The 21,183-nt window shown below is 39.2% G+C and overlaps 1 protein-coding gene across 2 annotated transcripts in view; it reads right to left on the reverse strand.

The window, feature by feature from the left end:
* Positions 1-21,183, reverse strand: part of LOC145671330 (calpain-7-like) — an 89,607-nt gene that overhangs the window by 44,313 nt on the left and 24,111 nt on the right. For both annotated transcript variants that reach the window (XM_081740338.1, XM_081740339.1), the window contains exons 5-7: positions 16,482-17,122; positions 11,675-11,902; positions 3,703-3,947 (exon numbers count right to left, since the gene is read on the reverse strand). In XM_081740338.1, coding sequence (XP_081596464.1) covers positions 3,703-3,947; positions 11,675-11,902; positions 16,482-17,122 — 1,114 coding nt within the window. The remainder of the gene's footprint in view (positions 1-3,702; positions 3,948-11,674; positions 11,903-16,481; positions 17,123-21,183) is intronic.

Raw genomic sequence — 21,183 nt, forward strand, 5'->3', positions numbered from 1 at the left:
AATATGTGGTAGATAACACTCGTGTCCGTGGGTGTTCTGGATTCATCGCACATTTCTATTCACCAACTCTTTCATAATCATTACACTTCAATTAACCATCGATTTCCTTTAGCTGAAAGGGCATTATTGTGGGATATTTAAGATTTCATTTCAAGTTTTATTTATTTATTTATTTATTTTATTTATTTATTTACTTGATAGAAGTAGAGTTGGTAATATACAGATGGTGATTAGAAAAATGGAAACACCTGAACGAAATTGCAACTTACCAGATTAATATGGTGTCGGGCCACCTTTCGCCTTCAGAACAGCCTTGATGCGACGTGGGATGGAGGCATAGAAGTCGTGAATAGTAGCAAGTGGAATTTTACACCATTCCTCGTGCAGGGCATCGGCCAGTTCTGTGAGAGAGGATGGAGGTGGAAATCGTCGCCGGAGTCGTGTTTCCAAGACGGACCACAGATGTTCAATTATGTTGAGATCTGGGGACTGGGCGGGCCTGGGGAGGTGTTGAACTTCATCCCGATGTTCGTCAAACCACGCAGCAACAAGGCCGGCTGTGTGAATGGGTGCATTATCATCCTGGAAGATGGCGTCATTGTCCGGGAACAACATCCGGACCATAGGATGCAAGTGGTCTCCTAAAATTGCGACATAATCGTTGGCAGTAATTCGTCCGCTAAGTGTGACCACATGACCCAATGAAAACCATGATATTGCGGCCCACAGCATCACCGACCTGCCGCCATGTTTCACAGTTGGGCGGAGACACTGCAGATCATAAGCTTCTTTGGGCGTTCTCCACACATAAACACGGCCCGTGGTTGGGAATAGGATGAAAGATGACTCATCCGACCATATCACACGTTTCCAGTCCTCAACGGTCCAAGTTGCATGGTCGCGGCACCATTTGCGGCGTGCGAAAGCGTTATGGCCCCTGATGAGCGGTTTGGCCCGTGCAACACGATCCCGTAAGTTCATGTTATGTAATTCGCGGCGGACTGTGATTGTCGAAACAGGGTAGGGGAGGTGCTGCGTCACTTGCTCCGCAGTGGCACGACGGTTCTGCGTGACAATGCGCTTTAATTACCCGGCGTGACCTGTCACTCGTAATTTTCTTCCGCCTACTGTTCCGCTTCCCCGATGTGGTTTTCCCGTGTGTTGTGTAGGCCGTCATCACCTTCGACACTGTCCCACGCGACACACCTAACACAGTAGCCACTGCCGTCACACTCACTCCACATAACCGCGCACCAACAATTTGTCCTCTTTGAAACTCTGAGAGGTCTCCCATTTTACACGACCTCCGTCTGCTGCAGCCACTGGACACTGCTGTTCCACTGCGCCTGGCGTAGTATGGAGACCGACCTAACCCCCAACCACCAGCGATCCGGCGCTGCGGGCGCCACGACACCACTACCAACCCATACATCTGACGTGTTGCCAACTACAGGCGTTTCCATTTTTCTGATCACCATCTGTATCTCTCTGTACACAGCTGTAGATCTGAAGTTAATCAAATTTCTAGTTTCTGCTTATAATCTTTAAAAGCGATTATGAATCTGATCTTTATTTTTTCGACGACTTACAATCTTCGAATTGAAGTCTATCTCCTTTGTAAGCAGCTTTTTTTTTTCCTCAGAAAAAAATTCCGGAGGGAGGTACACTTAGTATTCGGAGAGGCACATATTTCCATACGGTACTATTCTATTTATTATTATATTATAGACGTATTATTTTGGTCTTCTCCAGGAGGTTACTCTCAGAGCTCCGGGGGCAGTACCCGCCCAAAATCATGTCTGGAAAAAACATTGTTTGTGAGTTGTCGTAAGTATAAGCATTTCCTATGTCTTACGTTTTAAAAGAAAATTCTTGGATAGTAACCGAATGTCCCTCCTTTATTTGTTGAGACAGTCGTCGACACGACAAGAAGAAATAAAGAAAAGAGGAATAAAACATTTACTAGATTACGAATGTAATGCTTTAGAACTACGCACTACTTTAGCGACGAAAAAGAATATATATGCATGATGATACAAAATTTGCTCAATTATGAACTTACAACTTCGAATAGATCGGTGCACAATAACTTATTCTGTTAAACATCAGTAGCGAAAGACACAGATATAGCAAAGAAGTTACATAAATTCTCTCGTCTGATTCATGTAACTAAGCAGTACGTTAAACAACTCTCCCACAAGAAAATATAAACACGTCATAATACAAACACTAACAGTAACCTTTCCAAAACAACAAGACTTGAGTAGATATTTCATATTACATATTCCATTTTATACCCTAGTTAATTATTACAAGGATGAATCAAAAGTTTTTTAATACAGCGGTCATGTACGTACTTTGTGCGTCAAGTTACAACAAAAGCTGTCTAGCATTCAAAAAGTAGAGGTTATGGCGCTGTATCGGCGAACGCCACTATTTGGCCAGTTCTTTGAACACACGCCGATACCATTTCTTGTTCTTCGAGGCAAAGAACTGAATTGTGGCTTCCTCTTCCTTGTTGAAGCATCACGAGCACTGGATAACCACGACTCAGAACAAGTACCATTCCAAGTGTGCGATGTCCGGACTATACGCTGGGAGTGGCATCATTCAATTCCATCAAGTTTCTGAGGTTGTTAAAGGTACGAGATTTCATGTTGTCTTCTCTTGCTATAAAAATGGTCGCTTTCTTTTCACCAAAACAGAGTACTTCTGACAAACAATGGCATATATCCGCCTCCAAGTGTTCGGAGTACAGACGGCGAATCACACAGTGGGACTGAGATACCGACTTCGCCACATTCGAGATTCAGTCATTCAATTTGCTTCTATACCCCGACACAAGACCACGGAATCCAATGTTTTCGGTCTCCTTGGTTTCGGCTGATCGCAAAGGTTCTTGCAACCCGAAGAAATTTCTTGAAGAATCTCGTACTGTACTATCGTAACCTATTCCTTCACCTTTCGCACAACAAATGCTTCGATTGGCTTCCTTGTCCTTATGGCCCAGTTTGAAGTCGTAAACACAAAAATGAAATGAAATATTTCAGTTTAATATCCCATGGGTATGCTTTTTAGGGTAAGAGAGCCGATGATTAAGGCAAGCGAATGATGATAGAAGAATCGCTGAAATAAAAAAGTCATAGAAAACGGGAGTACCCTGAGAAAACCCACAGACACGATGTTGTCCACTACAAACTTACTTTGCCGGGGATCGAACCGGGGACCCTGCACCAGAGGTACGCGCTCTACCACTGAACCACCGTGTCCACCTAGTTCAAAGTTGTAAAGTAAAAGTTCCTAAATCCTAGCTTGCATCTTAATTCTTGCAGTTATCAAATCACACACGAAACGTAGCAGAGTACAACCTTTCAGGAAACAAACTGCCACTACATATATCCGTGCTAGCGACAACGGCTTAACTCCTTTGGTCACGTGACATACGTGCGCCATAACATAAACGTTACGTGGGATATTGTAAACAATGTACGCACACCAATTCGCAAAATTTATGGCTCATTCTTCTACTAACTATCACCAACGGTAATAACATTAACTACTTAGCCAGTAGAGAGCTTTACAAATCCAATAGAATATGCAAGAGGTTAAAACTAGTTCTAACAGTTTACTTAGATGAAAGAAAAAAAAAATTCACTCAAAATATGCATCTTTTTAAATTTTGTTACTCCATTACCTACTTACTGATGTATACAATAAGTGTAGCTGAAGAGTGCTGGGTTCCAGTTGAGATAGAAGACGTCAAAAAACCTGCACACACTCTCATAATCAATCCAAAACACTCCATTATCAAACATCGAAGCACTATCTGGATCGTAGTTGAGCAATCTCTTCATTTCATCAGTCCAATGAACAACATCCAATTCCGAGTAATTGCCTTTCCACCGAAGGTGAGACCAAGGATTCTTCACCAGCAACAACTTCACACCCTATAAAGTAACAATTTATTCCATAATAATAATTTATTTATATATATGCATTAGGAAAAAGACAATTAGGACGACCTAGGCGCAGAATGGGAGAACAATATTAAGATTAATCTCACAGAAATAGGAATACAAAGTAGAAACTGAGAAACTGGCTCTAATTAGCTAAGAACAAAAGTCTACTGAGAGCCTTTGTGAATGCACAATTGAACCTCCGGGTTCATACACCACACAGTTAGTTTGTTGGTTAGTTATATGCGTACGCTCTCAAGTCCAAACTTAATTTTGTAGTTTTACTTTCAATAAAATACAACGCATACTGCTACTAAAATTCCAACGACAGGAAAAAGAAGAGTCAGCAACCCCTTCAAATCTGGTAGACGGATCCCTTATTGTACCAGTGTGAGATGATTCCAGTTCTCATACACTGTAAGATGTGCCATGGCATCTCGGGAGCTTAGATTCTAGACGTTCGCGTTGAATCACCAACGACGTGAATAACTGTTGTGTCACGGCGAAGCAAATGAAGGAGCTCAGAAAATCCTTTCGCATACGGCAAACCATTTAATTTCGATACGGTGTCAAAGTTTTTATCTATTGTAGCCGCAGGGGAGAGGGGGAGGGAGATGTTTTCAGTATGCAATAATCACCTAGATGTGTTCAATAGGTGAGAGATCAAGGGGCATGTCGGTTAAGGACGAAAGAAACACGGTCACCATTGAGGAATTGTATAAAGGTAATCAAGAGTTTTGTCGCTTTTTCACCCACCACCTTCGAATATCAATATGTCAATTATGACGTAACCTGGAAGATCAAAAATAGTCCCATCAGCATCGACGACCTTCTGCCAACGTTCTAGAAGGCCATGGATTCCCGGCGACGTATGACCCCAGTTTGAACTCGTACAGCATACACACCCCTATGACGCTCTGTCCCTACGCAAGTTCACGGTGTAACTAAACTGCCACAACCAAGTAGTAAGTTGGATATACCCACACCAACAACTGACCTTCGCCTTATCTCCATTTGCATTCAGGCCAATTGAACACAGACCTCCACAAAAACCGAGAGAACTTTCTTGGTTACATGACCACATTAAGAACTCCAGAAATGGGACCACGAACAAGCTTCAACTCTTCGGCAATATAACAGTGATGTATAATGTCCCGTGAATGTGTTTTGAACCCAAGCGGAAATGGAATAGAATGGCACCAACTTCATAATGCCCAGTGCCTGACTGGTGTGTGTTACAACGCATCCGTTACCTAGTTTGTAACCACGATACCAGACACAAAAGGCCCATTATGATGATGTAGATAGTAGTATTCGAAAAAGAAGAGTTCATATCATTCAATTGGCCATGTGTAACCTTGGTATCATTCCAGTTGTAAACGCCTACTGTGATATGCAAAGTGAGCCACATCATACACGTACATGCGGTTACTGGTCACTATACAGTATTCCCGAATACTTCGGAGCGCGCGTGTTTGTGACGTGGCTGTATAATCGACAAATGCCATACACAAGATACATGTCCTCTCGGTCGGTGATGTGACGGTCTTATTGGATTCCTAAATGTAGGTATGTTTCTACTTCCTTGAGCCAGCGAATCAAGATTTGCATCACTGTGGCTGCATTCCAACATAGCGATTTCACATAAGGATATAATCAGCAGGTTTCAATATATTTTAATTCTTCTGCAACAAAAATCGGAAACCTGACAATATTGCTGCTACACTTATCGAAGAAGCAAATTTTAACCTTAGGGGTACACTAACGTCGAATAAATATATTTCTAACCCGCTGCAGCTATTCTTTTTCCTTGGTTACCATTACTGGAGGCGTGGCTGCCGCATATGACAATATTAGCGACGCATGTGACAAGCAGCAGATCTGCGCCGCTAATAATGGCACTGTTCTCCAATGTTCTACAATTTCTGCAAATATCGGGTGGATCGGATGTCCCCTTCGCAGTGTTATAATTTCAGTGGCCAATAAATCCTAAGCCTAGCTTTCAACAAAGGTTTTCTTTCTTTTTTGAGAGAGGGAGAACAACCGTAAAATGTCGATGTTATGTTTGGTTTATGCTTATTTAGATAAACATAAGGAAAGATAATTATCCGAAACATATTAACCCTAGAAAGACCAGGGGGGAGGTCAATTTTGCCCGCGTCTTCTTTTTTATTTACTTTATATGAATTAATATGTATTCAGGATTCTGTTTCTTCTTCTTTTCTTTGTTATTGTTCCTTTTGATGAAAGGTTCATTTTCATTTTTTTTCCAACTGGAATATACTGCATTGTTTTCCTGTAAAAAAAAAAAAAATATATATATATATATATGTTGGGTGAGCCGATTTGACCTCCCTTGGTCATAGGTGCTACCCATCTTTGTTTTCCCCATTTTTTTTTTTTTTTAAATATGTAAAACTTGTATTACTTTTTTAAAATGTTACATTTCTCCTTTATATAAACACTTAGGCTTTCATATACCTTGTCAAGTGTCAGTTGTAATATTGGTTTTCTGCATAGTATTATAAGAAATTTAGTATAATATATAAGCAATTGTACACACTGTATTTAGCCAATTTTTTTTTTTTCAAATAAAAAGCACAATTCTTTGAAAAGTTTCTTTTTTGAAACTGAGTCCAAAATGTTAACTCAATTTGAACAAATCTACTCTGAAAGCTACTTAAAAACCAGCGCGGGCAAATTTGACCCCTCCCCCCTTGGTCCTTCACGTAGCAAATGTGAACACGGACTTTCTAGAAATCATATTGCATAAAGAGTGAAAAAGTGCATGAGTAGACCGAGACCAAACCCGAGAACTTTAGCGTACCGTGCCGATGCATTAACCATTACGCTATTCAGTCCGCTCCCAGAGCAGCCATACACTCTCCCACTTTTCGGTGTTCTTCCACTCAGACAACGTGGTTTCACAACCTAGCTGTTGTGCTTGGAGAAAATCCAGTGTCTACTTTCAAAACACCGCTAACGGTTGTATTATCACTATTAGTAAGAGGAGGATTCAACCGATTTAAGCCCATTTTTACACATCAAATCCTCTGTAGGTGCGAATTCAATAACACAAGAAGAGTAAAAAAGTGCAAGACTAGTCCGGAAGTAGAACCTAGTTTCTTCGGCGTACTATGCCGTTATGTTAACCACTACGCTACCAAGTCCGCTCCCAGAGCAGCCGTTAGCGGTGTTCGGAATATAGACTCGGATTTGTCGAACTACATAACAGCTAGAACAAAGATCCCGGGTTCGAGTCCCGGTCTGGTAATGCACTTTTTCACTCTTTCTGTCATGGTAATGCTCTTTTTCAAACTTGCAACTGCAACTATAACTTACGGCAACAAAGTTTTTCCTTCAATGCTTTCTATTACATGTATTTCAATATTCTATATTATGTCTATTTCATCCTGTTGCACACTAATAAATTACATCATGATACACAAAGAGTACCAACCGCTTCTATTAAGTTATCAAGTTTATCAAGTCTGTTATCAAGTTTACAACCAGAAGCATCTTGCACTACAACCAGAGATACAAAGCATTTCCACAGATTTTACATAACCTTGTTGCTAAATCGAATGAAGACGTCTAGAACTAATCTAATGATAAAAAAGCAGTACTTTTCCAGTAAGCTTTTTAAAGTTTTCTTTTAAAAAATTATGTATGAAGTTTCAGAACATTTTGGATACAATAATTATGTAAACTTGGACACAAATATTCCTTTTCACCATGCAACTCTAATTCTCTTTGCATAAATTCGGGTAGCACAATGGAACTGTTATGTTATAATAATAATAATAATAATAATAATAATAATAATAATAATAATAATAATAATAATAATAATAATAATAACAAACCTCTGTACCCGAAACCGATGATTTATGTATTTGTTTTGTGAAGTCGCTCTTGTTACAGAGATTCTACAGGTTTCTTAGTTTCAATTTCCCTGATTTCAGTATAAATTTTCCTTGTTGCAGTGTCCTACAGGTATTTTAGAATTAGTATTTCTGACTTTAATATAAATTTTCCCTGTTACAGGATTTCCATAATATTTTAATTTCCGTGACTTCAAAATAAATACATACTTTGTCAGCCACCTCCTTCCCTTATAACCTACCATATCTTGCCTTTATGTTCTATCTTTTCAGGTTATTTTTACTACTAGAATTAAATATTTAATTACAAAGGAAAATGAAGGTTTCTATAAATGTTTATATCATATTTACTTATTCTTATTTTAATTTATTCCATTTAATTCTACCTACTTCGTGCACTACAACAGTATACATAGTCAACGTATATTGATTACACGGAATTACAACTGTGTGTTCAGTTGCTTAGTAACAGTTCGACTAATACAAACTACTTATGAAATGAATAACACCTAAAATTTTAAATGCTATTTCTGCTTATATATACACACACCGTGTCCCGAAAGTCTGGTAACACTTTTCTTAATTTATTACACAAAAACTACCAGTGATATAGCTGTCGTGTATATATGATTTTTTTTTTTTTTTTTTTTTAAGGCAATGCTTGTAGTTCCCACATTCACAGCAGTTGGCGTTCGCGTCGACGTGTTGTAAACATGGTGATTTCTGGTGCAGAAAACACTGTAATTGGCCATATGTACCTCGATATGTTACAGCATTGGCTACTCCCACAAATGCAAGATGCTGACAATTTCCTGTTCCAGCAGAACGGGGCCTCACTACATTATCATCACAACGTTTGTGAATTCCTAAACAATGAGTTACTTCAACGCTGGATAGAACGAGCATGCAAAAGTGATCAGTGTTTCGATACGTGGCCTCCAAGATCTTCGGATCTAACTCCCTGTAACTTCTTTTTATGATGACACACAAAAGATAGTGTGTATGTGCCAACGTTACCAGAAAATGTAGAACTATAGCGCAGGATTGAAGAAGTTGCTACCATTGTCTCTCAGGATATGTTCCAACGAGTATGGCAAGAATTTTATTACCGTCTAGACATATGTCATGTTACACATGATTCCCATATCGAGGCATTGTGAACTCATACAAAAACTTGCATATGACATATACAGGATAGCTGTATCACTTGTAGTTTTTGTGTAATAAATTACGAAAAGTGTTACCGGACTTTTGGGACACGGTGTATTTCTCTTTCTTCTTTTGCAGTTCTTGCACTACTTTGATGTCAACGTGTGATTCCAAGAAATGTGCTCCGTTTCTTTATGAAACTGATACACTCATCAAGACATTTTACTTATGCTTATTTTATTTTATTTTTCGCAGTTCTTGTGTTTTGTTTTCAATGTCTAATTGCATGGAGTTTGTTCTCCATGCAATATCTCTTAACGCAACACCTTAAATGGGCCTGAGCCTCCCTAGTGATGATATCGCCTGCAGCTTTCTTTCTTTCTTCACCAGTTTGGTCCCAGTCTCTTTCCGAGGCTGATCCAACCTCCGGCTGATCCTCCAATCCTTTTCACACACCGTGGATTGAACATGGATCAGAGGATTGGTAGTCGGACACTCTACTCACTGAGCTGCAGGCCAACTCATTTTAATTTATCTAGTAATTAAAAAATATATTATTTTTTAAATATTCATTTTCTACCTACTAGCAGGTTGAATGATTTGATTTTGAGTTCAGCAGCGAGACTATATGAGACGTGGACCGACAGTTTAACGTGGAATATGAACCACGTGAGCTCCCGCCGGGAATCGAACCCGGGGCTCCCACGTCAAAGGCGCGTACGCTAATTGCTTAGCCACGAAGGAGCTCTAGCAGGTTGCTGTAGCTTGTGTCCACTTTCTTTTATTTGGAAGATAAATATTTAGTAAATCTCCCCGATTATTTATATGGTTCCTTCACCTTCAGTGATCAAATATTGTTCCCTGTTCCCTTACCAGGTCTGTAGAAACCCTGCGTTGTGTTATTGGTTAAAGGAGGTGTTGAGAGAGGGAGATATCAGTCCATTTGCATTACTTTATCATAATACAAGAGCAACAAAGTCAGCAGGCATAGTCCAGTTCTCATTTTGTTTTGTTATCTATACGGCTGTTGTGATTGGAAGAGAAAAACACGAGGAAAATTGCAGCAAGGAAGTAATTCGGTGATACTAAAAACATTTAAGTATTAAAATTCTGTACAGAAGAACTGTACACTGTAGACGTACTATTTTTTTTTCCAATTTCCTTCCATGTTTAAAGTTCTTTTTCATATAAGACAATTACCGTACGTTAGCAGTTATGTAAATGGTTTAATACCTGTTAAACAGTTTTACATATTCAACGCGCACGACTTAAATTATGTACACGACTGCTCTCCACACAAATTTCGTTAGGTTCAACTTAAAAAAAAAAAAAAAAAAAAAAAAAAAAAAAAAAAAAAAAAGTTTGCACATGCAGATAAAAGCAATATTTCTGACAACGCTGCCATATTTCTGACATCATTTGTAAACAATGAAATTAATTCGCAATCTTGCCGTTTGTACTAATATATCAAACACATATTACTTACTTTTACTTTCTCCTTGCGCAGAGGGAGATATGTTGCGTTGAGGTTACGCGCGCACGAAAACACACTGAAGTTTATTAATGACAGAAGAATACAAGGGCATGATAATCCAATATCCCTTATTATCCTGACTTTTCTGTAATCTTCCATTAATGTGTGTTTTTTCGCCAATATTTCACCAATTTAGCGTGCTTCAGCGGGAAATTCTCGTCACGGGAGAGGGCTTAAATTATTTTCCTATGTAGATCTTTACATAGTTATTGCAACAAACAGTGGTACGTTGAAAAAAAAATGAGTTTTACGTCCCACGGTTATGCCGGTTAGGCTAAAGGAGAACGTTGAAAAAGTTCTTTAGTATTATTATAGCATCCTTATATGAGCGGAAAACGAATGAGAGAGTGTTAGAAATGGTGGGTGAGAAAAGAACACTTTTAGATATTATTAGGAAGAGGAAGAGAAACTGGTTGGGGCATTGCCTAAGAAGAGATTGTATCATGAGGGACGTCCTAGAGGGTATGGTGGCGGGAAAGAGAGGAAGGGGGCGAAGGAGACTACAATTAATGGATGATATTAAAACAGAAAGATCATACGCGAAGACGAAAAGGTTAGCGGAGGATCGTGGAGCATGGAAGCTTCTCAGCTGCGGCAAGTGACCTGCCAATAAAGGCAGAATACCTATGATGATGATGATATATGAGGTATCCACAACCAGTTATTTATCTTCCTAGTTAAGACCTCTTAATCTATTAATATATGAATACACTAACCTATATTATTATTATTATTGATACGGGTCACTCGATGCTATCCGGCAACACTGTACATCTAGAAATTTGAAGTATTCATTGGCCGATACACATAAAGAAGTTTAGTACAAGGAGATAGCATCGAATGACTCCTACAAAAAGTAAACTGACGAAAAAGAGTTTAGTGTATCATGTATTAGTAAGTCAAGAGCTCTTAAGTAGTGAGATACATAACTGGTTGTTGATACCTCATATAAGGACGCTATATATATATATAACTGCCCAGATGAAAATTGCTCGCCAGAGAAACTGAAATATTGGCTAAAGCACGAATTGAAAAGGCATTACAGGTAAGACTATATTATTATTACTGTAATTGTGTTCCATATACTCAATAAGTAATTATAAACACTAGATTGATTTTGAATGAGATAACTAGTTTCGTCATATGCTTACCTTTACTTCACGAACATCTAACACAGCATACGCATGCGTCGATACTAAGCCGGTTCTTTCAGATTCTGCATCACTTAAATCTCCGGTCGCAACAGTGACTAGAACATCACCTTTCGAAAGTCTCTCAAGTAACTTTTTGAATAAGGCGTCCTTGTTGAAGTCTGGCTGATCAGTCTCAATGGAAACTCGCTCAGGAATCCAACCAGTTAAGGCATGAAGATCAATATTCTGAAATAATAATAATAATAATAATAATAATAATAATAATAATAATAATAATAATAATAATAATAAATAGAAATCGGTACTTTTATGTCTTACGATGATGTCCTATAGGCTAAAGATGCATAATTAACTCTTCCGTTGTTGCATAATTAACGCTTTCCGATACCTTTATTACACAAGCGGGGTATTCTGACTATTCCAGTACAATTTGGGGGTGGGTGGGTGAAATCTTTGTTTTGCGTCTCACGTTTATGCCGGCTAGGCTTAAGGAGATGGTGATGATGAGAAATGAATGCAATGGTGGAATGAATAAAGTGGAAGGAAACGGGAGAATCATGAGAAAACCTACAGATACGACATTTGTCCATCACAAAGTTCTCTTGGCGCGAGCCGGGATCGAACCAGCGACCCCACGCACCAGAGGTGAACGCTCTATCACTGAGCCATCGCAACCGTACAGTTTCGGGGATCAGAGTGAATATTTTGTTTTGGTTTGTTTTATTGTCAATGAATAGTTTTAGTTAGTATTAAAATATAGCTTTCGAAATTATCAGAACTGAACACAGAACCAAAGAACCGTGTCGTCTATATATAAACGACCGTCACTGTAATAAACTAGTTCTTTACACAAAATAAGAAATAACATTTTTGAAATGTTCCTTCAGGTATGGTTTTGAGTAACATGAGACCACAAGACCAGGGAGAAAATTTCGTAAGATGTTCATTTTTAACAAGAACGAAAATAAGACGCGTCATACCAAGCGTCCACCAATATATCCTGCCAATAAAAACTATAAAAACAAAATATAAAGGTCAGTAATAAGCATGTGTATAATTTTAATCATTTTAAAGACAAAATCATGACGCCACAAGTGTCTAACTTTTCAGATAAAATTATTATAAAGAAAAGTTCAGATTGGGGCCTGGTGGCCTGAGTGCCAGCTGTTGCACATGGCTGCTCTAGTGCGTTCGATGCTCTCCCACCGGGGTATCGTGTGTAACAAAGCACTCGTATTAACATTAAACCTAAATAGTCCGTGTTTCGTCTCGGATATAAAAGTTGGGTTATATTTTCAATCACAGAATGGCGTGTATTTAGAACATCATTATAAAGGCTTTTTATGACATTCCGAGAGCGAGCCCACTTAAGAGAGTCCGAGTGCAAGTGAGCGCGAGCCCAGCTATCAGTGAGACCGATCCCGAGCAAGCTTAATGCAAAATGGACATCTGTAGTTCGACGCGAATGAATATTCACGGTTGGGTTGCAAATTTCCGTATTGTTGATCACTATCAATAACGATTTAGCGCAAAGAGCATGCTGTTGACAACATGCAAAGTATACTGCCAAAATTAGAAACGAAAATGAAATGAAATGAAATCTTTGAGTTTTACGTCCCACAGTTATGCCGGTTAGGCTAAAGGAGACGGTGATAATGAGTAATGAATGAAAATGGTGGAATGAAGAAAGTGGGAGGAAACGGGAGAACCCCGAGAAAACCCACGCACACGGTGTTTGTCCACCACAAAGTTCACTTGGCGGGGGCTGGGATCGAACCCGGGACCCCAAGCACCAGAGGTGAACGCTCTACCACTGAGCCACCGCGGCCCCAAAATTAGAAACGAATAATATGGTACGGTGAATTCTCTTTTACCTTTTCTAACGATAAGCAGTATTTATGTATAGTGCACACCTAAAGGAGTTTATGCTCCTAACAATCTCCTTCCTACTGTGAAACATGGCAGTGAGTGGCCGCAATTTTCTAGTCTTCTGCGCGTCCTGGAACCACGCTCAAAGGACGCACTACTGCTCTGCCCTGTCGCGACAAAACGCTGTAACTTTGGCGGAGCAGTTTTGAGAAAAAGAGCCGTAAAGTCGCCACAGACCGGCTAATTTCCTACTTACATCGAAATTCTCTTTGGTATATTTTCAAAAGTATTTGACTCCGCTCAATGCTGGGCCTGGTGAACATAAATATCGGTGGCGGGAAATTCAAAAATTCTTATAGCGACAAAACAATGTAACTCAAGTTACGGCGTGGTTTCATGAACATCGGGATGAACTACGAGGTGTCATCAAAAAATAGGGTGAATAATTTTATTAGAAACAAAGTAATAAGCTTACATGGGTTTTGATTTAATCTCTTTCAAAATACTGTCCTTGGCTAGGAATGCAATTATCCAAACATTAAATCCATGACCGGAAGCATTTCAGGAAGGTTTCTTTCGGAAGGGTGTTCAGCTGCTCTCTCGTGGCCCTCTCAATGTCAGGAATGGTGTCAAAACGTTTTCCTTTATGCACGGTTTTAATATTTGGGAAGAGCCAGAAGTCGCATCATGTTATATCTGGAGAGTACGATGGATGTGGACAGACAGGAATATTTTCAAAAACTCTTGTTTGCTAGTCGAAAATCGGGAAAAGAATTCGCACTCACTCTTCTCATTTCCAAATCGCTGGTTGAAATGCTTTGTATGAACCCGTACGAGATGTTTAGTTCTTTGGAAAGCTCTTGAATAGTTATTCGCCTGTTTGAACAAACAATTTGTGTCACTTTTTGCACGTTTTCTTCTCTTTTTGAGGTTAATGGACATCCCGAACGTTGCTCGTCTTCTAATGACTCATTTCTGCTTTTAAATCGTTCATACCAGTTGTAAACAGTCTTCAGAGTTACAGCACTAAAGCCATACACCAATTTCAACATTTCATGAATTTCTTTGGCACTTTTTTTCACAATTTGAAAGAAAACTTAATATTCACGCGTTGTCGATGCGCTACAGACACGCAACCTCACTCTAGCGACTTTGAACGATGAATGACAAGTCAGAACGTGTTCCAACTTGACACTGCCTGTCTCAAGGGATCAGGTTATTGGACGAATTACATCAAATGGCTGTAGCGTCAGTAGTTGCTGCTTTTAAAAAAATCACACCGTATTCTTTTGATCATACCTTGTACAATACCTCCTTTGTTGTGCCTAATCATTATTGAACAACTGCGGCTAGTTCCGAAGAACAGAAAGTGGAAAAAATACTCTTTCCCATCCGCATGGACGAAACTCAATCCTTTACTGCATGCGGAATGGTACAATATTCCTCTGGAACCCATTCATAACTTACATGCCTTCATTCCACGACAAGTCAGTCATATTCTAAAGCTAACGATGGTTCCGCATCGTATTAAGGTAAGTGTCAAGCTCGAAATATCACCAACAAATCGCAGCACTTATCCCATATCTTTCCAACGTCTTTCGAAGGAAACGACTGTATTAGAAATAATTCAACGGAATTGAAGAGATGAATATTCAGACTTACTCCAAAGACGCGTTGAAAAAATAATCAAATAGTAATCCGTGCAGTTTTTTGATATTCTATTACTTTCATTGTTGACAGCACATAATTATACTTCTCGGACAAGAGCTCCCAACAATGAAACTCTCAACAATGAAAGAAATATAATATTAAAAAGAAACTACACGGATTATTCTGATTATTTATTCAACTTCTCACTGGACACTTGAATTTAATTGAAATGTAAGCCCTAATTTGAATATTGTCATTTCCTACAAAATACACGGGAAGATAGAGGATATGTGCTGACACCTATTGATTTTCAGTGCTCCTTTAAACTCACTTTAATGAGTTAAGTTGCACTTTAGGATTTAGACTTCTGGGTTTTCGGCATCTAAGGCCATTTAGCCCGTCATGCATGAGGGATAACGTCCCTCGGCGAACACACTGTCCGGGAAAAGGGAAGGAAGGAAGCGGCCTGGGGCCTGTATGTTAGGTACCACCCCGACATTTGTCTGGTATAAATGAGGAGAAGCCAGAAAGTCCTCATTCAGAATGACTGACCTGAAAAAGTTTTTTACACTTTTTCGACCGAGTGCTCTCACCGGGAAGTTACTTTTTTCAAATTTTTCATTATTTTAACAACCATATATCTATATACGGACAAGATCTACAGTTGACCACTAAAACCATATTGGAATCGTGCCAGGGATCCCTCTCATAAAGAGGTAAACACTTTACCATTGAACTGCTATGGCACTCTTATCCTTAGATGATATATCATGCATAAGAGAGAGAATTACAATGTTGTGCTATCAAAGCATACCAAAATGAAAATGAAATCTTTAAGTTTCACGTCTCATGTTTATGCCGGCTAAGTTAAAGGAGACGGTGATGATGAGAAATGAAGGAAATGGTGGAACGAAAAAAGTGGGAGGAAACAGCAGAATTCCGAGAAAACCCACGCACACCGTGTTTATCCACCAAAAAGTCCACTTGGCGCGAGATGGAATCGAACCAAGGACCCCAGACACAGAGATGAACGCTCTATCACTGAGCCACCGCTGCCCCCGTCTTGGAATAGTGCCAGGGACCCCTCGCATTAAGAGGTGAGCACATTACCACTGAGCCAATATCCTACCTCTATCCTTAGATCACTTATCATGCATAAGAGAGAATTATAAAGCATATCAAGTGACCCCCGTTGCGCTATCAAAGCATACCAGATAAGATTTTTATCAGTATTACAAATAAGTTCTTTGCGCAGCAGCACCAGTATATAGAATAAAATACTTACACTATTTGAGCCAGGGAAGTCATATCCACCCATGACTTTCATGTAGGCCTTTTCTAGAAGAGAGATCCACAGTTCATTTTTGTTTGTTGAATACGAACACAAAAGTTCTCCATGTCGTCCAACAGGAAAATAGTCATCAATAATCACCTTCCGAGGAATACCATTCAAATGCAACTTCACCATGTACTTGCCAAATGGATTGTACACAGGCTGTCCTTTGGAGTTACGGGGATAAATAATGGACGTAACTAGACTCTTTTTAAAGCGTTTCTCATACAGAGCACTTACAGCAAGTGATGCCACAAACGAACAATCTGACACCACAGTCTGTTTGATACTAAAGCAATCGATCACCTCGATCATTTTAGGCTCTGAACAGAACTCATCAGGTCTCGCCCATCGAGAAAAGCTTCGTGTCTGCTTCGGAGACAATGCTAGAAATCCATCACGGTCTGTGAACGGCATTGTGTACTGGAATCGCTCTCTAAGATCCACCGTCATAAAAGGCACGTATTCTTTGTTATTGATTTTGGATGTGACCAGAAGAACACGTTTCTCTTCTTCTGTATACGACTCTTGTCCACTAACGATGAGATGAGCGCTGTCCCCTCGGTGGAGCTTTGGTCTCGTGCTGGTACTTCCTGTTCATGAGAGAAAAAATATAATACAGTAAATTACGTAAAACACTCTTATCGTTTGTTTATCTGTAGGTGACCACGAAATCTTTAACAATGGCGCCTTCATTATGCAGAATTACTACGGTACTTATTAGGTAATAATATTGTAACGTAATTAGTGCATAAAATTCTAAACCCTACCGATTAATTTAAAAACAGAGTTCCCGCAAAAAACTGAAGATCGATTTCCCTGATTTTCCATGGCATTCCTTGACACAAATTCTTGTTTTCCATGACATAAATGCTTGAATATAAAAAGGAAGATTTTTCTATCATTATATGTGTATGATATAGCACATACCTTGACATTGCAACTTAAGACTTTTTTTGCTTGAAAAAACAATAAAAAGCAATACAACATGCAGTCAGGAATATATTGCCAACTCTCTCTGAGACCTATTACTATTAGTCCTAAAATGAAATGAAATGAAGTTTTACGTTCCACGGGTATGCCATCTAGGCTAAAAGAGACGGTAATGAGAGAAAGGAGCAGGGTGTCTACTAAAATTCCAAAATGAAATTTCGTGACTTTTTCGTGACCTTTTCTTTACCAAATTATAAAATTTCCTAACATTTTGAAGAGCGAATTTGGCTGCGAATTAGGCCGAATTTTCATCCATGTGATAGAAACATACTTTGCTTGCGATTTGGTAGCGTCTAAAGCCGACTATAGACATTTTTGGTGGTGAATTTTGACGTTTTATAGAACAAAATTTTCCAATCTGTACTTACATTTGTACAGTTTAAAAAAATCGTGACCCAAAAGCTAAATTTCGTGACTTTCATGACCGTTTTCTGATTTCGTGACTTTCGTGACCGATAGACAACCTGGAATGAAATTGTGGAATGAAACAAGTGGGAGGAAACGGGAGAACCCCGAGAAAACCCATATATATGGTGTTTGTCCACCACAAAGTTCACTTGGCGCGAGCTGGAATCGAACCAAGGACTTCATGAACCAGAGCTGAACGCTCTACTACTGAGCCACCGTGGCCTATTATCAGTCCTAATATTGCCACCTCTGAGACATGGTAATCCTCATATTTACATTTTTTAAACAGAATTTTGTTTCGCCTTCAGTTCTTGAATTTGTTCTACGCGAGCGTCTTGTTCTTGTTTGTAACATTATTCCATTTGTTTCTTTTTTGCTTCCAATTTTTCAACTTCAGCACTTAAGTTTTATTTTTTTAACTTTGACTTTACTTTCCTCTGCACTTTTGATTCGTTTCTGTTTGATATTCATCATAGCGTCTCCGAGCCGAACGAACTGAAAGAAGCATTTTTCGATCACCAGGAACAGATTTACACCTCCATACTACATAATTGCATCATGCACCCGCATTTGTGCTACCAGAGAATCTTCGATTTGGTTTTCTACAATAAGTGTCTTATTGACTAAGAACCCGCCCTCCACTGAAACATTGCCATGGGATGAGATTAAACATTTTCACATTCCACAAATCAGAATAATCTTCTTTCTTGGACATCACCTCTGCAAAGAAGTCATCTAACCTGATGCTATCTTCTTTCTGTCACACTTCGTATTCTCTGAAATCAGGAGACCCTTGAATTTCAATACAGAAAGACATAAATTGACACTTTGCTTCCAAAGCTACAGAATCAGATATTCTGTTATGCTCATGCAGTTTGTAGGATGCGTTTCATCCTAGTCTGAGCAAGTTCTGAATTGTTCTTTTGTAGCCTGAGATCCAAAACTTACGGAGCACGTACCAGTTTGTACTTCAGAGGGCTCCTTCCCACAATCTTCTTGATTGTATCCAGCAAAAGGTTTTGACAGTCAAGCCTGAAAAAGCTAGTTTACCTGATGCTTGCAGTTCTTTCACTTGTTTTTCTGTCTTCAAATCAATGTCCACGAAGATAACAAGTCATACTTCGATTTTTTGCTTTCACATGATCAATTATCCCCCTTTCTCTCTCTCTCTCTCTCACTCACTCACTCACTCACATATATACATACATACATACATACATTACATACATTCACCACAAACATACATACATTACATATATACATACATACATACATACCATACATACATACATACATATACACACACACACTCTCTCTCTACCTCACTCCCTCAGCACAATATTGCAACACTGCATCACTATCATCACGGGAATGCTGTACGACATTGAGATCCTCTTCACATGTCAGTCTGTACAATTTTAATACATGGAGTTGGCAACTGTGCAGAGTTTCAGTCACCCGCCATCTACGGCGCTAGTTGTATGTAAACACAAATGGCGATTAGTTTCGGAAACTGGTCTCGCAAAGAAGTCTGCTCAGTTATTCAATTTATGTGAGCGAAACATGTAACCGCGGCTGAAATTCCCCGGCAGCTGGTAGAGCTTTACGGAGAGACTGTAATGTCTCGTCAGCATGTTGCAGAATGGTGTTGAAAGTTTGCAGCTGGTAGAGAGGAAACGTCACATACGAGGAACGCAGTAGCCAACCCACCAGGCTGTTGAAGTATTTTCGCAAGGACATCATCGACCACCCTCCAAACAGCCCGGACCTCGCTCCAAGCAACTTTCACCTGTTCCCACATTTGAAGGAGCACCTAGAAGGCCGTCGCTTTGCATTAGAAAAGGCAAAACACTTCGTGACAACGTGGCTGAACATGCAAGGACGGAATCTTTTACGAGGAGGGAATATTCAAACTCATCCCACGATGTGACAAGTGCCTCAACCGATATGATGCTATGTCGAAAAAGAATTTAATGTGTATACTATCTATTGGCTGTATTGGTTGTATGAAATAATATAAACACGTTTCACTGCAGGCTTTGTAACCTTACTTTCTGATCACCCTTCGTACTTCAATAATTAACTTCAACAAACATGTTTTCTAGATGCTAGATTGAGAGAAGCAGGCCTGTGGAACGTGCAACACGATCACCTTTCCTCAACCCTACGGGCGATGATATAAGAAGTTTAAAATCTGAAATATGCCTGGTCAAAATCCAGGAACTGGATCATCTCCGAGAAAGAATAACAACTGCAATGGCTGCTATAGATTCTGCTGGTTGAAGACAAATAAAAGGAATTTCGTGGAATGTTTGAGAAAGTGTTTTACGAGTAGTGCCAGGCAAATTGAATATGCATTACATTAACCCTATTAATCCCAAGTTATCTTACTTCGACGTCTAATGAAGTTAATACGGTACAAAACCTGTATTTAAAATATATATATATATATATATATATATATATACAAATTACTCTTTGAAGCAATGAACATTTAATCTACGCACTGTATTTTAGAAGGGGTTTTATTTTACCATTATTGAGTAGATTTACTGCTGTTTTCAGTTACAAGGTTATCCAGAAATATTTGTCTTTTTGTAGAGTTTCAAATTAAGACACAGTGTTCATTGTTCCTGTTCTGGGACCGACATAATGTTTTTTGAATAGTATTCTCGGATTTCCTACTGAAAACGATATGCGACATAGGTCTCAAAATAAGATCTTTAAGGTTTTGTTACATTTTATTATAATGCTGTATTACAACGGTGTCCACAAAGGAAAGTGATCCTAAGTGTTGTTTTGAAATTTGAGGAGGATGAGAGAAAGTTAGCTGAACCTAATAAGAAACTTGAAAATATATAACGAAGTATAAAATATACCAGAACAATATGCTTTAATCAGGACCTTATTCAGAGATATTAAAGGTAAGAGGCATCACCTACATGAATGAAAAACGCTGCTTGATGGACCAAAAGGAAGTATAAACATCTCTGTGAAATAAATAGTCTTCAAGCACAAATGTACGAGGATGTACAAATCGTTCGCTCCACACAGATAGTGTTATAATAACACACACACACACACACACACACACACACACACACACACACACACACACACACACACACACACACACACACACACACACACACACACACACACACACACACACACACACACACACACACACACACACACACACACACACACACACACACACACACACACACACACACACACACACACACACACA

This window comes from Thermobia domestica, chromosome 15 (genome assembly GCF_964235325.1).
Source record: "Thermobia domestica chromosome 15, izTheDome1.hap1.1, whole genome shotgun sequence".
Classification (NCBI taxonomy): domain Eukaryota; kingdom Metazoa; phylum Arthropoda; class Insecta; order Zygentoma; family Lepismatidae; genus Thermobia; species Thermobia domestica.